Source organism: Lygodium microphyllum, chromosome 9 (assembly GCF_053477565.2).
Source record: "Lygodium microphyllum isolate KBCC chromosome 9, Lygodium_microphyllum_v1.1.10, whole genome shotgun sequence".
NCBI classification, from domain to species: Eukaryota; Viridiplantae; Streptophyta; class Polypodiopsida; order Schizaeales; family Lygodiaceae; genus Lygodium; species Lygodium microphyllum.
The window spans coordinates 34,495,430-34,516,969 of record NC_141143.1 but is presented as its reverse complement, the minus strand read 5'-3'; the positions used below and the strand labels follow the sequence as shown (position 1 = coordinate 34,516,969).

Genomic DNA, 21,540 nt, shown 5'->3' with positions numbered 1-21,540 from the left:
TAATGCAGGACTTTTTCAGACCTCATCTTGATGATTTTGTTCTTGTATTATTTGATGCATCCTAAGTTATTCTAAGGAGGAAGAAGATCATGAACCACATCTTCACATTGTTTTGCAAACAATGAGAATACACAAGTTGTATGCCAAGAAGAAGAAGTGTGTCTTCTTCAAAAGGAAGATTGAGTACTTAGGATTCATAGTGTTTGCTGATGGTGTATCAATAGATCTTGCCAAGGCCAAAGATGTTCAAGGTTGGCCACACCCAACCACTATCAAGGAAGTGAGAAGTTTTCTAGGTCTGACAAGATGGTATAGAGTATTCATCAGAAACTATGCCCAAATTGAAGCATCTCTTACATACCTACTCAAAAAGCAAGTTGCCATTAACTGGATGTCGATTGAACAATCTAGCTTTGAGCAACTAAAGCATAGTTTAGTAATTGCTCCTACCTTAAGGCTACCTGACTTTAAAAAGGAATTTGAAGTTGTCACAAATGCCAACTCTCTTGCATAAGAATGCATACTAATGCAGAAAGGTCATCCTGTAGCTTACTCCTCAAGAAAATTGAAAGCCCATGAAAAGAGATATGCTACTCACGACCTGGAGTTATTAGTTGTGTGACATGCTCTCAGATTATGGAGACATTACTTGCTTGGAAATAAATTTTCCTTAGTCACAGATCATAAAAGTCTTAAGTGCATTGTTACTCAGCCTAATCTTAATATGAGGCAACGATGATGGATTGAAAATTTGCAGGAGTATGACTTTGAAATTAAGTTCATTAGACCTGATAAAGAAAATGTAGTAGTAGATGCCCTTAGCCGTAAAGCCTTTCTTAATGCTCTTATCGCGCTGAAGAACCATCTAGGGCAGAAACTCTAGCTACAATGGTATCAATGACAACTAATCCTATCATCGAGTTGAACAAGGATGAAGCAAATAAGGACCCATACTATCAACAATTGTTTTAAGAAGTTCAAATAGGGAATACGATCCCAAACTCAAGACTACATATCAAGAAATCTCTACAGATGAAGATGAAGGACTTGTTTATTTCAGAATGAGACTATGCATTCCTTCAAGTCAAACTCTTAAGAGAAGGATACTTTGGGAAGCACATGATTCTCATTTTTCAGGACACCCCAATTATGCAAAAACTCTTAATGTTGTTGGGAAAAGCTATTACTAGCAAAAACTCAAGGGTGATATACTTAAGTATGTCACTGAATGTCTAAATTGCCAAAGGGTAAAATCTGAACGTGTCAAGTTACTACCAACCACTTGACATTCCCCATATGAAATGGGAGTTTATTAGCATGGACTTTGTAGTTGGGTTACCTTGTATGCAAGGAGGATATAACTCAATAATGGTACTAGTAGACATGCTAGCAAAGGTTGCTCATCTTATCCAACAAGAACCAATTACAAAGCTTCAAATATTGCAAGAGTTTTTGTAAAATAGATTTTTAGGTTACATGGGTTACCTAAAATGATCATCAGTGATCGTGATTCTCTTTTCACATCACATTTTTAGAAGAGTTTATTTAAAGCCATTAGGACCCAATTTTGTTTCAGTACTGCTTATCATCCACAAACTGATGGGCAGACAGAACAAGTTAATCAAGTAATTGAGGATATTCTGTGTGCATATTGCAGCAAGAAACCTAAGAGGTGGATTCAATACCTACCCTTAGTGGAATTTGCTTATAATACCTCCTATCATCAAAATATTCAAATGACTCCATTTCAGGCACTATATAGTCAAGATTGCCATATGTCACTTAATTTTTTTGATCCTACTCTAAGGGTAGAATCTTTAAGAAAAATGTTAAAAGAAATGGATGATCAAATTAAGATTATCAGTTAGGATATTCAAGCTGCCAAGGACCGACAAAAGGCGTATGCTAATCTAAAAAGGCAAGAACAAATCTTCAAAGAGGGAGGCATGGTCTTCATCCGTGTCCATCCAAATAAGAATTCTTTATCTTTAGGAGAATTTAAGAAGCTAAGTCCAGGATATTGCGGAGCCTATAAGGTTCTCAAGTACTTAGAACCAAGTGCTTACAAGATACAACTCCCTGAGAATATAAAAATCCACAATGTATTTCATGTTAGCTTATTGAAAGCATACGTAGCTAACTCGAACAATATCCTTGATGATCAACAAGTTGTAACCTAGCTAAGGAGTCCTTGAGCTACAACTTGACAGAGCAATTGATGTAAGGGAGATAAATTTGAGAAGTATGCTAGAGAATACATTGTCCAGTGGAAGGATTATCCCGAAGAATATGCTACATGGATAGATGGAATGTTCTTTATCAACAATACCCACAGTTTCTCTTGAGATGAGGGCATCTCGATTTCTCTAAGAGGAGGAGGATGTAATACTTCCACGCAATTAAAATTCGGTTGATTAGTTTGAAAGTTAGTTAATCAATTAATAAGTTAGTAAGGTTAGTTAATTAATAAGTTGGTAAGATTACTAACTAAAGTAGAAACTAACTAACATTAATAACTAGCCATTTTTATTTAATTAAAATATAAAAAATCAAGAGTTGTAACCCGATATTTTTTTCGGATTGACAAGGAATGTAGCCACCCATCATGAAAGTTACCACGTGAACGAGAGTTATGAGCCATATTAGTCACTAATATTAATGTGTATAGTATGGATGATCAAAAATATTATATTTTTGGACAAAACTAGTATATTTTAGATATTATTTATTGTAAATATCCTAAAAAACTATAAAAATTTCTAGAACAGGATGTCATGAAAAAAAGTGAGTGGTTTTTTCGACCAAATTTTGAGATTTAATACAAAAAAAAGAAGGATTGGCGAAATCGCGGATGTCGTGCTTGCAGTTTACATGCAACAAACAACACTTCGAATAGGGAGAAGAAGAAGAGTGATCTGGAAGATTTCTAACCAAGTGTCTTAGGGTTTTACCCCCCTATAGGAGCCAATGAAACTATCAAATTTGTGATTTGAGCATTAAATTGCTGATTTTTCCAAGATCCTCTCCATGAAGAGCTCTTCTTATCAGCCACCACAATCCTTCTTCTCTTGTTTAGCTATAAACATGAGGCATGGGGAGTAGTTAGGGAAGCGTAAGGGGACCCCGAGAGGCTACAAAAGAGAGGTAGAGAGAGGGAAGCACAAGGAGACCTCGAGAAGCTGTGAGAGAGAGGTAGAGAGAGGCAGGTAGAAGGATACCCCTCCAAGAGGCTCCGAGAAGGAGCTTGAGAGAGAGAGAGATCATATATCACTCGCACAAATTACCACAAGCTTTTCTAGGTGGGCTCCTTGAATGACATGCATCCGTTCTAATTGGTTGCCCTAAACATAGTCAACCCTCTATTTGAAATCTGGAATTGGTATAAATACCTCATGATCCTTACAGAATATGTTAGGTGATGGTATGAAGACAATATTGTTCTAGATGATACAACACCAATAGTGACTCAACTCTTGCTAGAAGATGTCATCATCAAACATTCATGCTGTGGACAAATACTTTTGAACCAAGGCCTTCCCCCAAGCTAGCTGCAAGACCCTAATTTAAGGGGTCATGGTTATCGCTTCATGAGGCTTAGACTGTCTTTATTAGCGAAAGGTCTATCTGTAGGGATAATCTCGAGTAGTAGGAAATGTGGGTGCTAGGAGGGGCTTTGGCCATAAATCCTGCATCGTTCCTAGAATTTAACAAACACCTTCGTGAACTAGGATGGGATTCTGGAACCCTAAATACTAGTTACATAGGTGGAATCGTAGTCGTGGAATTCTGTGTATCTTTCGTAGGGTCGGAAAGATGGAAATTGTAATAAGCTTCCAATATATAAACAAGTTTGTTTTATTCAAGGATTGTTTGAATTGTATGCATGTTTGTGAGATAAATTACGTGAATGAACATGTGATTTAACAGACTAATTAAGGAAGCTGGTTGTATATGTTCCAATAAATGTGTTGTAGGCGATTAAAAAACTAAAGATGATTCTATCATCAAAGGAAAGCTGGTGGGCATGACCACCGACGGGTCGTCCAATGGTAGGGTAATCCTAATTAGCTGGGAGCTTTTTTAAATCGGCAACAGAAATAAAAATACGATAAATTGACTAACTAGTCATTAGGTAGAACCGACTTGCATTGTTTTAGGAGGTCGTAATAGGATTTTGCCTTATGGGCAGGAGGGTTGATATATAGTACTCCCCTCCATCTCCCATTCTCTTTGAACCAAGTGCAATGGCAAGTCTACTTCAGATTGAGGAATCCTATAGAAGTGGGAACTTGAAATTATTGACGCTGGTTGGCTGTTAGGAGACTCGTCAAGTTTTAGAAACTTAGAAATTCGAGTCGATCCTAGTGGGTTTGGCCAAAACTCTCCCATTGCAAAGTAGACTTAGTAGGGTCTAAGTGACAAACCCCATGACATTCCAAGGGAGCACCGAGCAACATCATTTTTGGAAAACCTATTGATGGACTACTAAAAGGTGTGCCGTGGATTGAGACTGGCAGACACCTCATAAAGCACTATAAAGTGTGTCTTGTAGACATTTTATGGGAGCTATAATTTCTTCCCTAGAGTTGATTATAATGTAAATTATATACAATAAAATTTTTTCCAACATTTATAGAAAACCATATACTTTGTGAAACTACTATAGCTAGAGGTTTTATTGACAATAATCGATAGTGATCCTTCCCTCTATGCAGCAAACTGAAGGCAAATATCATTAGGCAAGAGAAAAGAATGCTTGGGGCTTTTTGGAACCCTATTTTTAGTCAAGGACAAAGCTTTCATTTTTCTCAAAACAAAATCAACTTGTTATTTGCTTTCTACTTTAGTCTTCTACTCAAAATGTCGAACTTTCCTTTTGCTTTAAATGCCAAAGCTTTTATTACTGTTACTTTTGAATGCTATCACCGCTTATACACACACTTGTTGATGTCGCATGTTTCCACTTGGTTTGTAAGCATTAACGTAATGGTATTAAGGTTTAGCATGTAAGCTTGGGAAACTAAGGGAATACGACTTTACTAAGATTATAAAGTCAATAACCTAGCTATAATCCTCAACTTTTGTATATGAAATTTTCATTAATATCATCTTTATCTTTTTGAGACTAAGAAAGAAGTCTAAGGTTTTTAACTTCAATATTGCATTTAGAAATCTCAAGGGGGACATGCTAAGTGAATCATTTTGTATTTTGCATATGGCAAGTTTTCCTATATTTTTGGGTGTAGATATTAACATATTATCTCCTTTCACATTGAAAAAACATTGGCACTGGCAATATATGCTAGAGTTTAACTTTGGTATTGGGTAAAAGGGCCAACAAAGTATCATCTAAGAGTCATCTTTCTTTTCCAAGTGATTTATGGGCACTACAAGAAAAGAGAGGTATAGCGATGGCGGGTAGCGATGCAGGAATAGCAGCGTCGCTATTTGCGTTGACGCCCCACAGGGAAAAAAAACAAGGCTGAAACCCGAGCATGTTTCATTTCGCGCATTTTCGTGAGACATTTCGAGAGGGAGAGCGAGAGAGAGAGTGATCGTTTTGCATAGAGGGTGAGAGAGGGAGAGGAAGAATACTTGCTGCCACCGCTGCCGTTCACGAAGGAGAGGAGGAGCCTTCGTCGCAAAGAGGAGCCGCCAAACCCTCGCTATATCTTTATGGTGAGTCCATTCTCTCTCTCTTTTGCTTGTTTAGGGTCTAATTTGTGTATTGGAGGGAGAGGAAATGAGAGAGAAAGAGAGGGAGAGGGAGGGGGAGGGAGAGAAAGAGCAAGAGAGGGAGAGGGAGAGGGAGAGGGGAGGAAATGAGAGAGGGAGAGAAACAGAAAGAGAAAGAGAAAGAGAGGGAGAGGGAGAGGGAGAGGGATGGGGAGGAAATGAGAGAGGGAGAGGGAGAGGGAGGAAATGGGAGAGGGAGAGGGAGAGGGAGGGAGGGAGAGAGAGAGAAAGAGAGGGAGAGGGAGAGGGAGGGCGAGAGAGAGAAAGAGAGGGAGGAAATGGAAGAGGGAGGGGGATGAAATGAGAGAATGAGAGGGAGGGAGAGTGTATTCTCTCTCTTTTTTATTTATTTTTTGTATAATTTGTATATAATGAGAGAGGGAGAAGAAATGAGAGAGAGGGAGAGGGAGAGGGAGAAAGAGAGGGAGAGGGAGGAAATGGGAGAGGGAGGGGGAGGAAATGAGAGAGGGAGAGGGGGGGGAGACGAAAATATAATAGGGAAATGAGAGAGGGAGAGGGAGGGAGAAGAAATGAGAGAAGAAGAGGAAGAGAGCAAAAGGAAATGAGAGAGGGAGAGGAGAGAGAAAAAAAAGAGAGAATGAGAGGAGAGAGAAAAAGAGATAATATATTAAACATAATAGGCAAAGAGAGAAAGAGAGGGTGTGGGTGAGGGTGAGGGCGAGGGAGGGAGAGGAAGAGAGAAAAGGAAATGAGAGAGGGAGAGGAGAGAGAAAAATAAATGAGAGAGAGAGGAGAGAGAAAAAGAAATAAAGATCATTAAACCTAATGGAAAAATAGAGAAAGAGAGGGTCAGGATGAGGGAGGGAGAGGACATGAGAGGGAGAGAAATAAAGAAAGGAAAATGAGAGAGGGAGAGGAGAGAGAAAAAAGAGAAAAAATTTATTAAATCTAATAGAAAGAGAAAAAGAGAGGGTCAGGGTGAGGGAGGGACAGGAAATGAGAGAGGGAGAGAAAGAGAGAAAGGTAAATGAGAGAGGGAGAGCAGAGAGAAAAAATGTGTGAGAGAGAGAGAGGAGAGAGAAAAAGAGAGAAAAATCATTAAACCTAATAGGGAAAGAGAGAAAGAGAGGGTGAGGGCGAGGGAGGGAGAGGAAATGAGAGAGGGAGAGGAAGAGAGAAAAAGAAATGAGAGAATGAGGAGAGAGAAAAAATTGTGAGAGAGAGATAGGAGAGAGAAAAAGAGAGAAAGATCATTAAACCTAATGGGAAAAGAGAAAAAGAGAGGGTCAGGGTGAGAGAGGGAGAGAAAGAAAGAAAGGGAAATGAGAAAGGGAGAGGAGAGAGATAAAGGAATGAGAGAGAGGAGACAGAAAAATATCATTAAACCTAATGGGAAAAGAGAGAAAGAGAGGGTCAAGGTGAGGAAGGGAGAGGAAATGAGAGAGGGGGAGAAAGAAAGAAAGGGAAATGAGAGAGGGAGAGGAGAGAGAAAATAATGAGAGAGAGGAGAGAGAAAAAGAGAAAAAAAACATTAAATCTAATAGAGAAAGAGAGAAAGAGAGAATCAGGGTGAGGGAGGGACAGGAAATGAGAGAGGGAGAGAAAGAGAGAAAGGGAAATGAGAGAGGGAGAGAAGAGAGAAAAATGAAAGAGAGAGAGAGAGAGGAGAGAGAAAAAGAGAAAAAATCATTAAACCTAATAGGGAAAGAGAGAAAGAGAGGGTTAGGGTGAGGGAGGGAGAGGAAATGAGAGAGGGGGAGAAAGAGAGAAAGGGAAATGAGAGAGAGAGAGGAGAGAGAAAAATAGAAAAAAATCATTAAACCTAATAGAGAAAGAGAGAAAGAGAGGGTGAGGGTGAGAAAGGGAGAGGGAGAAAGAGAGAAAGGGAAATGAGAGTGAAAAAGAAATATGAGAGAGAGGAGAGAGAAAAATAGATAAAAATCATTAAACCTAATAGGGAAAGAGAGAAAGAGAGGGTACCCTTGCACCTGCTACATAGTATCATAGTATTGGGTACTTGGCACTATGATACTAGAGTACTAGGTGCTAGATACTAAGATGCTATGATATTATGTGCTAGGTACTGAGTACTAAATACTAAATACTAGTGTTCTATGATACTATATGCTAGGTCATAGAAAAAGAGAGAGATGGAAGGAGAGGATAACAATTTAAGAAAAGAAAAGAATGATAACAAAAACAAATTGTTTGTTGTAACGTAGACAAAATGGAAAACGAAGAAGGTCCTGTTGTTCAAGATCGCGAGGCGTATCTTAATCAGCATGTCCCATGTCCTTGCTCTCAATGCAAGCTAGCAATTAGACGAAAATGCCGATTGTCTATAGAACACGTACGATGATTTGGTGAGTTTCAATCTGAGATCATTGATTAGGCGATTGCGGATTTTCAGCAAACGGTAATTTGAAGTTAATATCAATCATGCATTGTACTCGCAAGCTAATTGAATACCATATATAATAAGATTGGGTCTCGCTGGCAAATTTTCTATCCAAGGAGGTCATGTCTCATCCCAAGGAGGAGTGCACCCTTTGCGGCCAATTAGAAGAGTACATGGGCATGCGATGGATGGAATGCAGAAGCCAATCCACCACTTGCAAGGCCAATCTATATCGTCAATGCCAGAGGAGACATGCAACCTTCCAAACCTACCTACAATCTTGGAGCCTGAGATGGAGGCAATGATCGATGCATTGATTCCCATGGATGTCGAGACTTCTGATCCGCCTAGAGAGAAAGCATCCATATCATTATATGATGGGTGCCGAGTATCTCAGCTGAAGACATTGCTTGCACTCTTAAGTGTGCAAGCAAAATATGGGTGGAGCGATACGAGTGTGACCGAGTTATTCAGGTACCTTGTACATATGCTTCGTTGATTTTTTTTTTTCGACACTATTATTACAAACATTTGTGTTTTTTCTAGGTGTTTATGATTTTTTTCAGGTTATTGAAATATCATATATTACCACCTGCAAATACCATGCCTGAGTCTCGTGATGATGCATGACATGTTTTACGAAAGCTTGGCATGGACTACAATAACATCCATGCATGTATCAACGATTTCATACTGTTTCGAGGAGAATACGAGACTATGAAGACATGTCCAAAGTGTGGTGCTCATAGGTATCAACAGGACTTGCAAGGGCAAACCATCCCTCAAAAAATTCTCATACACTTTCTGCTTATCCCCTGCATAAACCACATGTTTCGTATGTCCGGCATGGCGAGCTTGACAACGTGGCATGCACAGAATAGGTCCACGGATGGAGTTCAACGAATATCAACGAATTCACGCGCATGGAGACACATTGACTCTACCTTCCCAGGCTTTGCCCAAGAGCCAAGGAATCTTTGGCTTGGTCTTGCAATGGATGGCGTGAACCCATTTGGTTTGCGCTCAACTTCTTACAGTGTGTGGCCTATAGTCATTGTCAACTACAATATCCCTCCATAGCTTTCTACGAAGAAAGGACATCTCATCATTAGCTCATAGGCGCGATGATCGACGGTCAGCCAATATTCGAGCCATTCTCATGTGGACGATACATGACTTTCCGGGATTTGGAGAGTGCTCAGGTGAGCAGGCCTTTGTTCTTATTGGTAATATCTATATTTTATCTCGTTCAAGCAAGTATTCACTGGGTCGTGGTATTGGAACAGGTCTGGTTACCTCAGGTTATCATACATGTCCATTGTGCGAGCCACAGTTAGACTCTCGAAGGTCACGAACCATGAAGAAGATGGTATATCAAGGACACACTGCTTTCTTGCCAGAGGATCATGAACTCAGTGAAGGTTTCCTTGGACGACCTCCAACACGTATGAACGCCACAAGCTGGTACGAGCTGAAAATGGTTCACGTGAAATCACATCCAAACAGAATGTGACAGTTCTCAGTTTTCTACGAGTTGCCATATTGGACCCACTTACAGGTCAACCACTTGTTGGATCCCATGCATATTTTCAAGAATGTGGACAGCTTGCTATGGGACCACATCATAGGAAAGAGAGACACTCTAGGGGCACGAATGGATTTAAAGGAGGTAGCTAAGATGGAGCGCGTTGGCCGCAGTCGAGTGTTGATGGTTGCGTGCAGCTTCCTCGCGCTCCTTAGGTTTTGTCCACTAAAGAAGAGCGCATTGTGAAGCAAGTAATCAAGTCTATCCGCACTCCGACGAGTATGATGTGTTCTCTCAGGTCCGCATTTTCTAAAGACGACCAATTATCAGGACTAAAATCCGATGACTGGCATAATATATGTCAGGTTTATACTACGAATGGATTGTAATTAGCGTGCGCATTTTGCTATTTGGAGTGTAGCCATTATTCACAATACTTTCTCATTTGTGGCAGTTTGTACTACCGATCGTGATCGTAGGATGTCTTACTCCAGAAATACGCGGGGCCATTTACAGGTTGTCGACTTTGGTGCAATGGATCTCACAGAAGGAGATTAAGACGTTCTCTATTGAATCCACGAGACGGGGAGTAGTGGAGACGGTCTATCTCTTTGAGAAATACCTGCCCACCAGCATGCTCACGATACAAATCCACCTTCTTGTGCATCTTGTAGATGAAGTGGAGATTGCTGGACCTGTCCATACGCGATGGATGTTCTTCTTGGAGTGCTTCATGAAAACCCTGAAAGGCTTTGTGTGACAACGAGCTTAGCCAGAAGGTAGCATGGCTGAAGGTTGGTTGGTGTTTGAGGCGCTAGTGCATATTTCACAATGGCTACCAACGGTGGATCTAGACAATGAAATGCTATGGTTGCTGAAGGACGATCATGAGGCCGAGATGTGGTGGTTGGAAATGGGGTAGAAAAAAGAATGGATGCCTCAATGGAGGAGAAGGTGAATCGCTTTTGTATGTTGCACCATGCCTCTATGGAGACATGGCTTGCCAAGTACCAGATCGCTAGGCAAGATTGAGAGGAAGCGCGAGTTGAATTCCGACGTAGTACGCATCATCGATCGATTCGATATCCCAGAGGCATGGAGGAGATGCTGCGGTTCATGTCAACGCGATTGGTTGCATGGAGCTTTGACCGCAGCGCCTCGCGAAGGGACAGAGGTCTCAATGGAGGAGCGAGAATTCTCGAGGGGATGTAGTCCAAAGGTGATGAGGGGTTTAGAATCTGTCGTATCTAAATTTTATATGTGACATCTAATTTGAGTGTTTTAATATACGGTACAAAATATATAGTGCAGCGTGGTCGCGCGGACGGCATTTTCACATGGAGCATATTGACAAAATGCACTCCACAATGGACTGTGGTATCATGGTAAGGTTTGAGCAAGAGATCCGGCGACGAGCAACGGATCCAAACACGGTTATGGATGAGATGGAGTATTTTGGAAACTTGCAAAGTATTGTTACGGTGGATTACCGTAACTTCTCCATGATACTATTCGATGTGCAGTGGTTCAAAGTGGTACTTGGAGGAGCTGAAGCAATAGTTCGACGAGGTCCATCTAGATTTCTCGAAATAGATTCCGAAAAAAAATGGATGGATTTGCGCGACACCTTTGTGTTGTCGGCCCATTGTGAACAGGTGCATGGACTCATTTGTTTGCTAATTATATTACGACATGGTTTATGTCACAATGGTTTGAACTCTTGTACGTGTTTGTGAACAAGTAATCTTCTATCCAAACCCCTGACAACCTCGATGGTGGTATGTTATACCTTCAACTCCCCGAAGTGCGAGAGTATATGATCAAAGCGATGTTCCGAGCATAGATGAAGATAATATGCAAATAGAGGGGTCGATATTGCAAGGAGTGGAGGTCGTCAAAAGCTTGGAGCCAGCATCAGCTAACAATGATGGAAATACAGGAGTCCAAGAATTCTTTGAGAACGAGGTGAACTCATTCTTTTGTGGTGACATGTCTATCGACCTTCCAGTGTATGCGGAGTTATGTCAAGAGATTAACATGGGACCATAGGATACTTCATACTTGGAGCATCCACTTACTCAATTCGTTGACCAATCACTTATAAGGGTACATAAGATATGCATTTTTTAAGTGAGATTTTTTTAAAAATGATTTATATTATTGTGCTTTGTATGATTTAAATTGATTATTCTAACATCATTTTTTGTCTGTGCAAGTGACATTTTTAGGATGAGTCGAGGGATGAGCGATGAGGAGTTACAGGATATCTTCACACGCATGTCTCCAGACCATATCGTGAGATTCAGAGATATGGCAGACCAGGAGCTGTCTCGGTCTTCGTCAGGGTGCTCTGTTAGATCTACTTCAGCATGATCGGATGCTTCGGCTTCGAGCAGATGAGCTCGACACTCCAAACTTGGGCAAGAGGGAGGGAGTGCTTCGGGGTCAGGGGGATGCTACAGAGATATAGAGGCAGTGAGCCCGCGGTCTACACGGGATACATGTGCGACTTCTCACTCTTGTGGCTCTTCCAGGAAGCGTGGCTCAGACTCAGGTGGATGCTGTGGAGGCACGGACACGGTGTCTCCATCTCATCGTTCAATTGAAGCTGCATCACCTCAGGGATTTGTCATACTTGTGGGGACATCTACTCCAATTACTCCGGCTTTTGCTCAACCGTCAGCAGGCAGGTGGCACCCCTGTGGATGCCACTCCGAGAGATATTACCCCGGTCGGTACACCGGATGTACAAGGATCTCCTGGATATGCCCAGGAGCGTGGACGCAGATGGGAGATGACCCATCTTAGGCAGACTCCAAGGGGATATGGATATCTAGTCAATGGTAGGTCAGGAGCCATCATCATGAATGATGAGGGGAGGAGGGTGATGGCTCGCATGAGAGAGTTGTGCCAACGAGTTTTTCGGCACAATGTCTTGAATCATTGGAAGAACATACCGGAGGGGAGCAAGGACTACATATTAGCATCCTTGCACGAGGAGTTTCCGGTTCCAGACTCAGTATATAGATTCTCTACGGACTGGATGATGGATTACATGCATGCATACATGTCACACAGACGATCCGACGCACGCAAGGCAATCAAGAGTGGGGCTACAAAGCCCGAGTGGTTAGGTGCAGACGACTGCGCGGACTGAGGGAGGAGGCTACATATTCTCCAGGGCGAGGGCACGACTCGAGGCCGGAGTGGTCCATCATCTTGGACATCTTGGGAGTGGCGGCCACAGGACATATTTGGAGGACTTTGTAAGTTTTTCTTTTGTTTTGCTTGTTTATTTTTTTACAATATTCTTTGTATTGACAATCATGTTTCTAACAGTTAGTATTTTGTTTTCTTTGCAGCACTCCATTACAAATCGCGATCCAATTGGCCTTGAGACTCGATATGCAGAGAGACATGGTCTCACTTCATTGATCGACCGATTGTATAGACGCGGCGGCCCTATAAGTCACTCATCTTTCTTGTCCGTAGTTACCATGTTTAATTAGAATGCATTATTGTATGGTGGACTAATGTGTTGTTTCTTTTTCTGCAGAGTTCGTTTGATGTTCCTTTGCGGCGGGACGAGCTTTCGAGGGACGAGGATATGTAGCTCGCCCTTGGATCCCTGGAGCTCACACACCTTTATTTTTGAGTCGCCTGATCTATGTAGACATTTTCTATATATTAGTGATATCTTGTCATGATTGTACCAGTCGCTTATTATGCGATCATGTATTTATTTCATGTATTAGTGTTATGATTTCAGTATACATTGTTTTTGTTTACAAGCACATTGTACACAGTGCTGCCCTGCCACAATTTTTTTTTTCCACTGTTACCATCGCTATTAGCGTTGCAAATTTTATTGCTCGCATCGTTATTTACGTCACAAACCGTCGCTATCAGCGTCAGTATTGGCATCGGTATCAGCGTCACAATCCAATACCAACGCTAATAGCGACGGTGATACCGACTATTCTATGGCATTGCCAATAACGACGCTTTTTACGACGACGAGGACAAATTTTGTTATTTGCATTTTTGTCGCTTTAAACGTCGGTATAAGGCCTATATCTTGTAGTGGGGTATTTTTCTAACAATCTAACTACTTGCATTTCGCACGCAGCACAAAACGATAGGCCACTCTACATGCACAAAATACTAGGCCACTTCGTGCCAACTTGCAAAGCGGCAAGTATCGCTAATAATCCATTTATTCTCTTTTTCTCTCCTCTTTTCCCTCTTTGTTTCTAATTTGTTTATTCTGTCTCTTTCTCTTTGCCCCCCTTTCCCATATATCTAGAATTTTTTCCCTCTCTCTCTCCTCTCCGCAATTCTCTTTATAAAATTTATCTCTTGACCTTGTATTTTATTTTATTTTCTCTTGTCTCATTGTTTTCTCTCTCTCTCTCTCTCTCTCTCTCTCTCTAAAATTCTCCCCTCTATTTGCCCCTTATTTTTTTCTCATTTTTCTATTTCTCTTTATCTCCTCTTTTGGCTCTCTCACACTACAGCAGGCTGAGGACCAGCGTACCTGACGCCGTACGAGGATCCGTGGGTTTCGAACCCCACAGCCACATCGACAGGAGATCCGGAGGATTCTTGATCTACATCGACAGCAGACTGAGATCTGACGACACTCGACACATTGGATCTCAGACCTCCAGTTTGCTCTTTCTCCACCGTCGATGTACCACATTCTGCATCCAGGAGGGATCACCTGCTATTAGCGACTTCGACGACTACTACTACATCCCAGGATAGTATATCTCCCTGCATCTGTTACATATACACATCGCACCACTTTATCACAGCCGACAATTGTTCCCCTATCACAGCCGACATTTGTTCCCCTTTTGTAGCCATTATCTGGAGTACCAGAGCTACATACGCACATACACATACACGACACTTATCACACTCACAGCACCGTATTTTCAGTTTCCAGTTTTTAGCTTTTCATTCAGCACTTTTATTTTGGATAGCTGGACCTCATCAGTTGTATCACAGTTTGTCTCATAGGCCAGTTTTGGTCTTTAGAAGACGTTAATATAACTTTCTTTCTTTTCTCTCTCCCTCTCTCTCTGTGCACAGGTGCGCACACCTCACACTCTCTTTCCCCCCTTTTTTCTCCTCTCTCTCTCTTTCATATTTTTCCTCTCTTTCTCTATCTCTCTCTTGTTTTTTTGTCTCGTCTTTTTGCTCTCTCGCACACACACACACACTCACTCTCTCTCTCTCTCCTTACGTCTTTCTTTCCCTTTTTCTCTCTCCTCATTTTGCTTGCTCGATTGCACATGCACACACACACACTCTCTCTTTTTCTCCTCCCTTCTTTTTTCTCTTCTCTTTTTTCCCCATTCATTCCCTCACTCACTCTTCCTTTTTTTCTCTTCTCTTCTCTCTCTCTCTCTCTCTCTCTCGCTCACTCTCTCTTTCTCTGTCCCCTCTTTTGGCTCTCTCTTTCTCTCTCTTCCTTTTTTCTCTATTTCTATTTCTATCTCTCTTACCCCTTCTTTATTACTCACTCACTCACACACTCTGATTTATCTCTCTATCCTTTTTTCTCTCATCCTTCTTTGTTTCTCGCTTATAAAAATTCTCACCTCTTTTTTTCTATTTCTCTCTCATGTCTTTTCCTCTCTCTCTCTCAATCTTTTTCTTCCCCCTCTCTGTCTCTTTGTCTTTTTCTTCCCCCCTCTCTCTCTTCTCTATCTTTTTCTTCCCTCTCTTTCATTTTTCCTAATATTTTCTATTTCTCCTCTCTCTCTCTCTCTCTCTCTCTCTCTCTCTCTCTCTCTCTCCCCTCCTTTTTTTCTCTCGTCTCTCTTCTTTTGATTTTCTATCTCTTAGAATTCTCTCCTTTTCTTCTTTTTCTTCTTCTTTTTCTTCTCTCTCTTATCTCTTTCTCTCCTTTATTCTCTAATTTTCTCTCTAAATTTGTATTCTCCCCCATTGCCCCATTCCCTCTCTCCTATTTTTCCCTCTTATTTTATTTTCCTTCTCGCTCCTCTTCTCTTCTTCTTCTTCTTCTTCTTCTTCTTCTTCTCTCTCTCTCTCTCTCTCTCTCTCTCTCTCTCTCGTTTAGGCTAGTTACACACGAAATGATGGACGCCCACTTTGCAAGTTTTAACCAATCAAAATACTTCTTTAGGGGTTGGACGTCTACAATCCTTTACACATCAAAGAGGACATGACTTGCTGTTTACCCATTAAACAAGTGAATTCCTTGCCCACTTTTGGATGGGGAGTCTCCCTTGCCCAATGTGTAAAGTGACAGACAAGGGTATGCTTTTTATATTTGTAACCAATCAAAAAAATATAAATATAATATTTTTCACTTTTTTGCAAAATGTGTTCTGTTGGTGTGTAAATGCTTTGTGCCCATGTCTCCGACTAGTTTCAAAAATTGCACATCGACATTCTGGCCAAGGTTGGGTGTCCACCGTCACTTATTGTGTAACTAGCCTTAGAAATCCTAAATTTTTTTACTCTCTCTCTATCTTTTAACACACACACACACACACACACACACACACACACACACACACACACTCTCTCTCTCTCTCTCTCTCTCTCTCTCTCTCTCTCTCTCTCTCTCTAATCTAACGCTTCTTGCCAAACTATCCCCACCTATTCTAGAAAGGGCGATGTCGCTTCTCCACCTCCTTTGCCCTGGTGCTGCACCCACCATGTTCTTGTCGCTCGCTGCTCTAAGTGTTTTTGCCACTGTTGCACTCACCACTTTGTTTTGCCTCTATGGGGCATTGTTGCATCTGGCCACTACATCCCCATTGCTTTGCTCGTTTGTGTGCTTGCTATCATGTGCGCCACTAGCCACACACACAAATTTGAAAAAGTAGAATCCCTCCTAGGTTTAGTAAAGTTAAAATTAGGTTTGGAAATGCCTAGCATTTTCAAGAAGTTTTTGGTGGTTTGATGACCACCAAAGCCATAAGCAAAATAATAATGAAGTATATATATATAAATCATATAGCACTAGAATAAAATTTTTAGGATATTTGGATATTTTCATCAAATAGACTTCATTATAAATGAAGGGTTTCACAAAAGAGTGAGAATGAGAGGCATGCACTAATGTCCTCCTTTAAGGGTTTCACAAAAGAGTGAGAATGAGAGGCCAATAGAGTGACACTCAATGATGCACTAATGTCCTCCTTTGAGGTTTTACAACATCCATTCAATTGTTTGATTTAGATTATCAAGCTTTAAGAGGGTAAAAAAGATACATCTTTTGTACAAAACTATTACTAATGGGAGCATGCTCAATTTTGCTTTTGAGTCCGATGTTAAACGAAAAACCAATGTTTAATATAAAATGAGTTGCAAACATTTCCAAAATAAGAATCAAAGTCATTTAATAAGGTTTAAAACATTGTAGTTTAAGAAAATTTCAGTTATAAAAATGGCAAATATGTGTAATTTTTATGGAAGAATCCCTCAATATTCTTGTATATGCTACTAAAGGTAATTTCTTAATAAAAGTGAACATTGGGGGTCATCTCATTGGCCTCTGTACCCTAATCAATGGAAATTGCAGTGAGTTATAAGTAGGGGAGGAAAATGTGCATGTACTATATTGTGCGGCCAGCCCTGCATGAACAGTTCTAATTCTCATGTTCATTCCTCGAGCGTACTTTTGCTGCTTCCTTATTGCGGCTTCAAAAGAGGAACATTTAATTTTATCCCATGAATTTTCTGTTTTGGCTTTTCTGGGGTTTTTTTTGGGGGTGTAACTTTGATGCTTCAACGGCCCAACCATCTGCATGCTCTCTTCGCTTCTCTTCTTCCACTTTTCAAAAGAGACGACAGGCCGGGAGGCAGGGGCGCCACTTAGGCTCCCTCTCCTTTCCCAAATTCGTCCTTCCGAGACGACTAGAGAGAGACCCATATTGGAATACCTGCGTGTCTCTGTTGTTGGAATGCTTTTCCCCTGCTTCCTTCAGCCCTGCATGAGAATTTTCATGAGTTCACTTTGCCAACGGCATTCTGTTTTTTGTGCTATGCGCTATCTAGTCTAGATTAATGGAGGGATTGCTTTTTCCATGATATTCTACTTTGTGTCGTTGTGGGCTATCGTGATTGATGAAGAGACATTTAGCGTAAGCAGCACTCCTAAACACAGAAATAGGGGGCAACCAGTAGCACACTCAAAGTAAAGGAGGCACTAAACTATTAGGAACAACACACACACACACACACACACACACTCTCTCTCTCTCTCTCTCTCTCTCTCTCTCTCTCTCTCTCTCTCGACCAAGTGAAGGAGACTCTCCTTGGGTTGACATGTCAAGCCCCAAGGCCAGTTTGCATCTCCTGTATGTGAACTCTCAGAGCCAGCCGCGATATGAGACACAGCCAGTGCTAGCTGCAGCTGGTGCCCAAGGGGCTTTTGATAATGGTCAGGTTTTGTCAGCCGCATTTTTCATAAAGCCCGTGTCATCACAGCAACATGGATTTCAATGTACTCTCTACCTTCCTGACATCCCACCAGTCGTGTCTGACGTCTTTGCAAAGAAAAGGGAAGCAGAGCAGGATGCAGCTAGAAAAGCTTTAGAGCAGGTAAGGTACTTTGTCTTAAGACATACATGATGTTATCTGATTAGGGGTTAGGTGTCTTGGACTCATCTGCTTTTAAGCATTTATTTCTCTCTCACAGTATGCATTACAATGCACAGATGGGAAAAGCTTTCTCCTCTGATGCCACAAAACCCAGTTTGAGTCATGATGAGAAAGTGGATGTTCTAGCCAACAGAATTGGGGCCCTCTTCCATGAGAAGGTACACTTGGTATTTCCATTCACTTAACATTAATATGCTTTTCTTTGTCACAAATTTAAACATAAGGAATTTCTTAATCAAATGCACGTCCTCATACTATGTTCAACGAGCGATCATTAATCACATATTCTGTGATGGCTCTCTTTAATGCCTGGTTTATGTTAAGTATATCCAGAAACAAGGGTCAGCAAATTAATTCTATGCGTGTTATAGATGCTGCTCATACCCTTGACTAGCCAAGCTACACTTATCTTGAGGGAAACATGGTTATGTTAATGTCTTTCAATTCAAAAGGTCCCAAGATCCATGAGACAAGTAGCATTTTACAATGCTGATGCAATCTCACATATCATAAAGTGGAGTTATGAGCACTTGCAACAATGGATGAGTACCACTTCTCACTATCAAGTTAGTGCTGAGGTAGGAGGAATTGGCAAGAGTCGGCTTTGGTGTCAATACTGCTGAATATGTGCTGAAGAATAAGTGTATCTCATGTGGAAATTGGTGAAGATGGAGGGCCCTCAAGCTAGCATCAGAGTTCTCGGAACATGGCCGTAGGTGTTAGAGGTATGGTCATCCCTTGGACAAGCATGTGTCAGATATGGGCAGTTTTCCTGCATTTCTTGTCAGTCTGGGCATTTGAGAGCAGTTGCCTACAGTTTTGGTACTTTCATTTTGCAGTTTGGGCAGGTGCATCGGTTGTGGGCAGTTGGGCATGTGCCACATGGCAGGCTGGACAGCTTTTGCACGCGTGTGATCAGTTGGACCAGACAGTTGGCGCATTTACTGCAGGTCCATGTGTCAGTCAGCAGCATTCATGATCAGTCGGCGGTGTAAACGCAGTCGACTGATCATAATGCAGTGGATCTGCACATCTTGTCATTGTTTTTGTGCCTTTATATGCTGCCTTTCCAGCCCCCACAGATGATATCTTTTGTGCAGACTTCGAGGTTCACAACTTGGTGAGATCATCGGGGTGGGTGGAGATACACACACATATGCATTGTGTCTGTGTACATATGTGCTTCCCTTATTCAGCATTCCTTCATTGCAGATCTTTTGTATTCTCTTCTCTTCTTTCTCTCTCTCTCTCTCTCTCTCTCTCTCTCTCTCCATGTTCACTCTATCTCTCAATTTCAGTCATACGCTTTTGCACCGCTGCACTCTCATATGGTATTAGAGCAGCGCGGACTGACTGATCATGGATAGATGTGAAGGGGAGATTTCAGTGTGACACAAGGCTGCTTTTTCAGTGTTCTAGGACAAGTGGGAGTGCTGTGCATCGACACAAGGCTGAGGCAAGTGTGTGTGTGCGGGAAAGTAGCAAAGTTGCTGTTGGTTTTTGCTGTTAAAAAGGGATGAAGGCCATGTTTTGTGTTAGCAGTCATGTTTGTCATGCCTTGTTATCTCCCGCTTGTGAGCCTTAGTTTAGATGAGGACCTTTGGAGCTTTGATAGGTTTGTCATGTGTTTTGATGGGGGAGGCTACTCATTCTAGAGTGGCTATCTGGGTGCATTTCTTTTGTTTGTTGGGTTCTAGTGTGTTTTACATGGCCAATTTTTGCATTACCCAAGCAGTCCACACTTGTTGGACATTGTCCTTACCAATCATATTTTTTTGGTGGCCATTTGGCATTTTTAAAGGCATTTATTGTGCTACGACCAGCATTTCTAGGTTTTAGTCAGCCAGTTAAGGGGTTTTGTGGCTATGCGCATCATCATGTTCTTCCTTCCTTGGCAGGTGCACACTCCAACTCTGTCATCTTCCTCTGTCTTCAGTGCTGCATCACCATCAACTTGATTTGATGCCCTTATTGACGCTGTGGACTGCATGCAGGGACTAATTAGTCCTCCTATATTCAACATTTGTTCCTTGTTTGGTGTAGGTTTCTTTTCTTCTTTTCTTGCAAATTGTCTCTCTCTTCCTCTGTGTTCAAGTTCCTTCTTCCATTGCACACTCTCACATGGTACCATTGCCACAAGAGACAAGAGCTGGGTGGAGTTGCAGCACACCGTCTATTGCTGAGGCAACCACTCTAGAGTGTAGGGGACCATCCCAAATTGCTCTAGACACCTTCAAAATCTGCATTTTGCTGTCATGTAGCCAGTTCCCTTGTAGGCGGCTTGTTTTCTCCCCTCTTTTCCTGTGTCTTGCTGCTAGCTATTGTTTGCATCAGCAAACGCAAACTTTGGTGGCACAGGCGACTAACCGGAGTAGCAGGTGATAGGTTTCTGCATCATTGTTTTCAGCAAATGCAGCCCTTTTTTCTGTGAAGGGGACAATTTATTTCCTCCAGATTGACCATCTACATTGAATCCTTTGAGATCCTATAATTGCTTTTTTATTGTTCGAGGGCCTGTCTTGTCCAAATGCAGTTTGTGTGGGTGTTCCTCTTGTAAGATATCGAAGATGACTTATCACTAGTTTTGTGCTAACTTAGGGGATGTGGTCTCTATCCCTTCCTTTGAAAGATGGAGAGATTTTTGTGATTGTTCATGCGACGAACATAGGTCACCTAGCCCGTTCATTTATCCTCTCCTCTTGGTTCTCTCCATGTTTCATAGAAGGCCAGTTTTGCTGGCCTTCATATGCCTTCCATAGCACCCTCTATACAAGTGTTCTTACTTTCTTCTTTACCCAAGGAGGACAAGCTTGATGGCTCAAACTACTCAACTTTGGTTGTGTATGGTGGAGTGTATCCTTGATATTTGATCTTTGGGAGTTTGTTACCCATTCTATTCCTCGTCCAATGGAGGATCCCACAATTGGAATATCGATGGATCATGCAATCTTATGGAATTGGCTCAACTGTAGAGCTCGATTTTTCCTCTTTATGAGCTTACATGATTCTGTCCTAGTACATGTGCGCAGGTTGCGGAAAGCGATGGAAGTGTGGACAAACCTTGCTTCTTTGTACTATCGGAAGACATTTGCCCAATTGATTATTCTTGAGAAGAAATTAAGAATTTTCGTTTGTCGATGATTCTCCTCTTATGAAGGATCATATCTATAGGTTGGAGGACATGAGGGATGAGCTTGTGTCCCTTGGCAGGATGATCTCTTCCGAGGATATGGTTATGATTCTTTTGACTTAGTTGTTATCTCCTTGGTTTGAT

General features: G+C 41.6%; 1 protein-coding gene across 6 annotated transcripts in view; it reads left to right on the top strand.

Moving 5' to 3' along the window:
- Positions 1 to 17,365: 17,365 nt before the first annotated feature.
- The window catches only part of LOC148030938 (small RNA 2'-O-methyltransferase-like), a 42,081-nt gene continuing 37,906 nt past the window's right edge, over positions 17,366 to 21,540 (top strand). Inside the window, exons 1-2 of one of the 6 annotated variants that reach the window (XM_087684493.1) lie at positions 17,366 to 18,211; positions 18,304 to 18,424. In XM_087684493.1, the coding sequence (XP_087540619.1) occupies positions 17,931 to 18,211; positions 18,304 to 18,424 (402 nt within the window). In that variant the 5' untranslated portion in view covers positions 17,366 to 17,930. The remainder of the gene's footprint in view (positions 18,212 to 18,303; positions 18,425 to 21,540) is intronic. The other 5 variants (XM_087684488.1, XM_087684490.1, XM_087684489.1 and 2 more) reach the window with 5 other exon arrangements.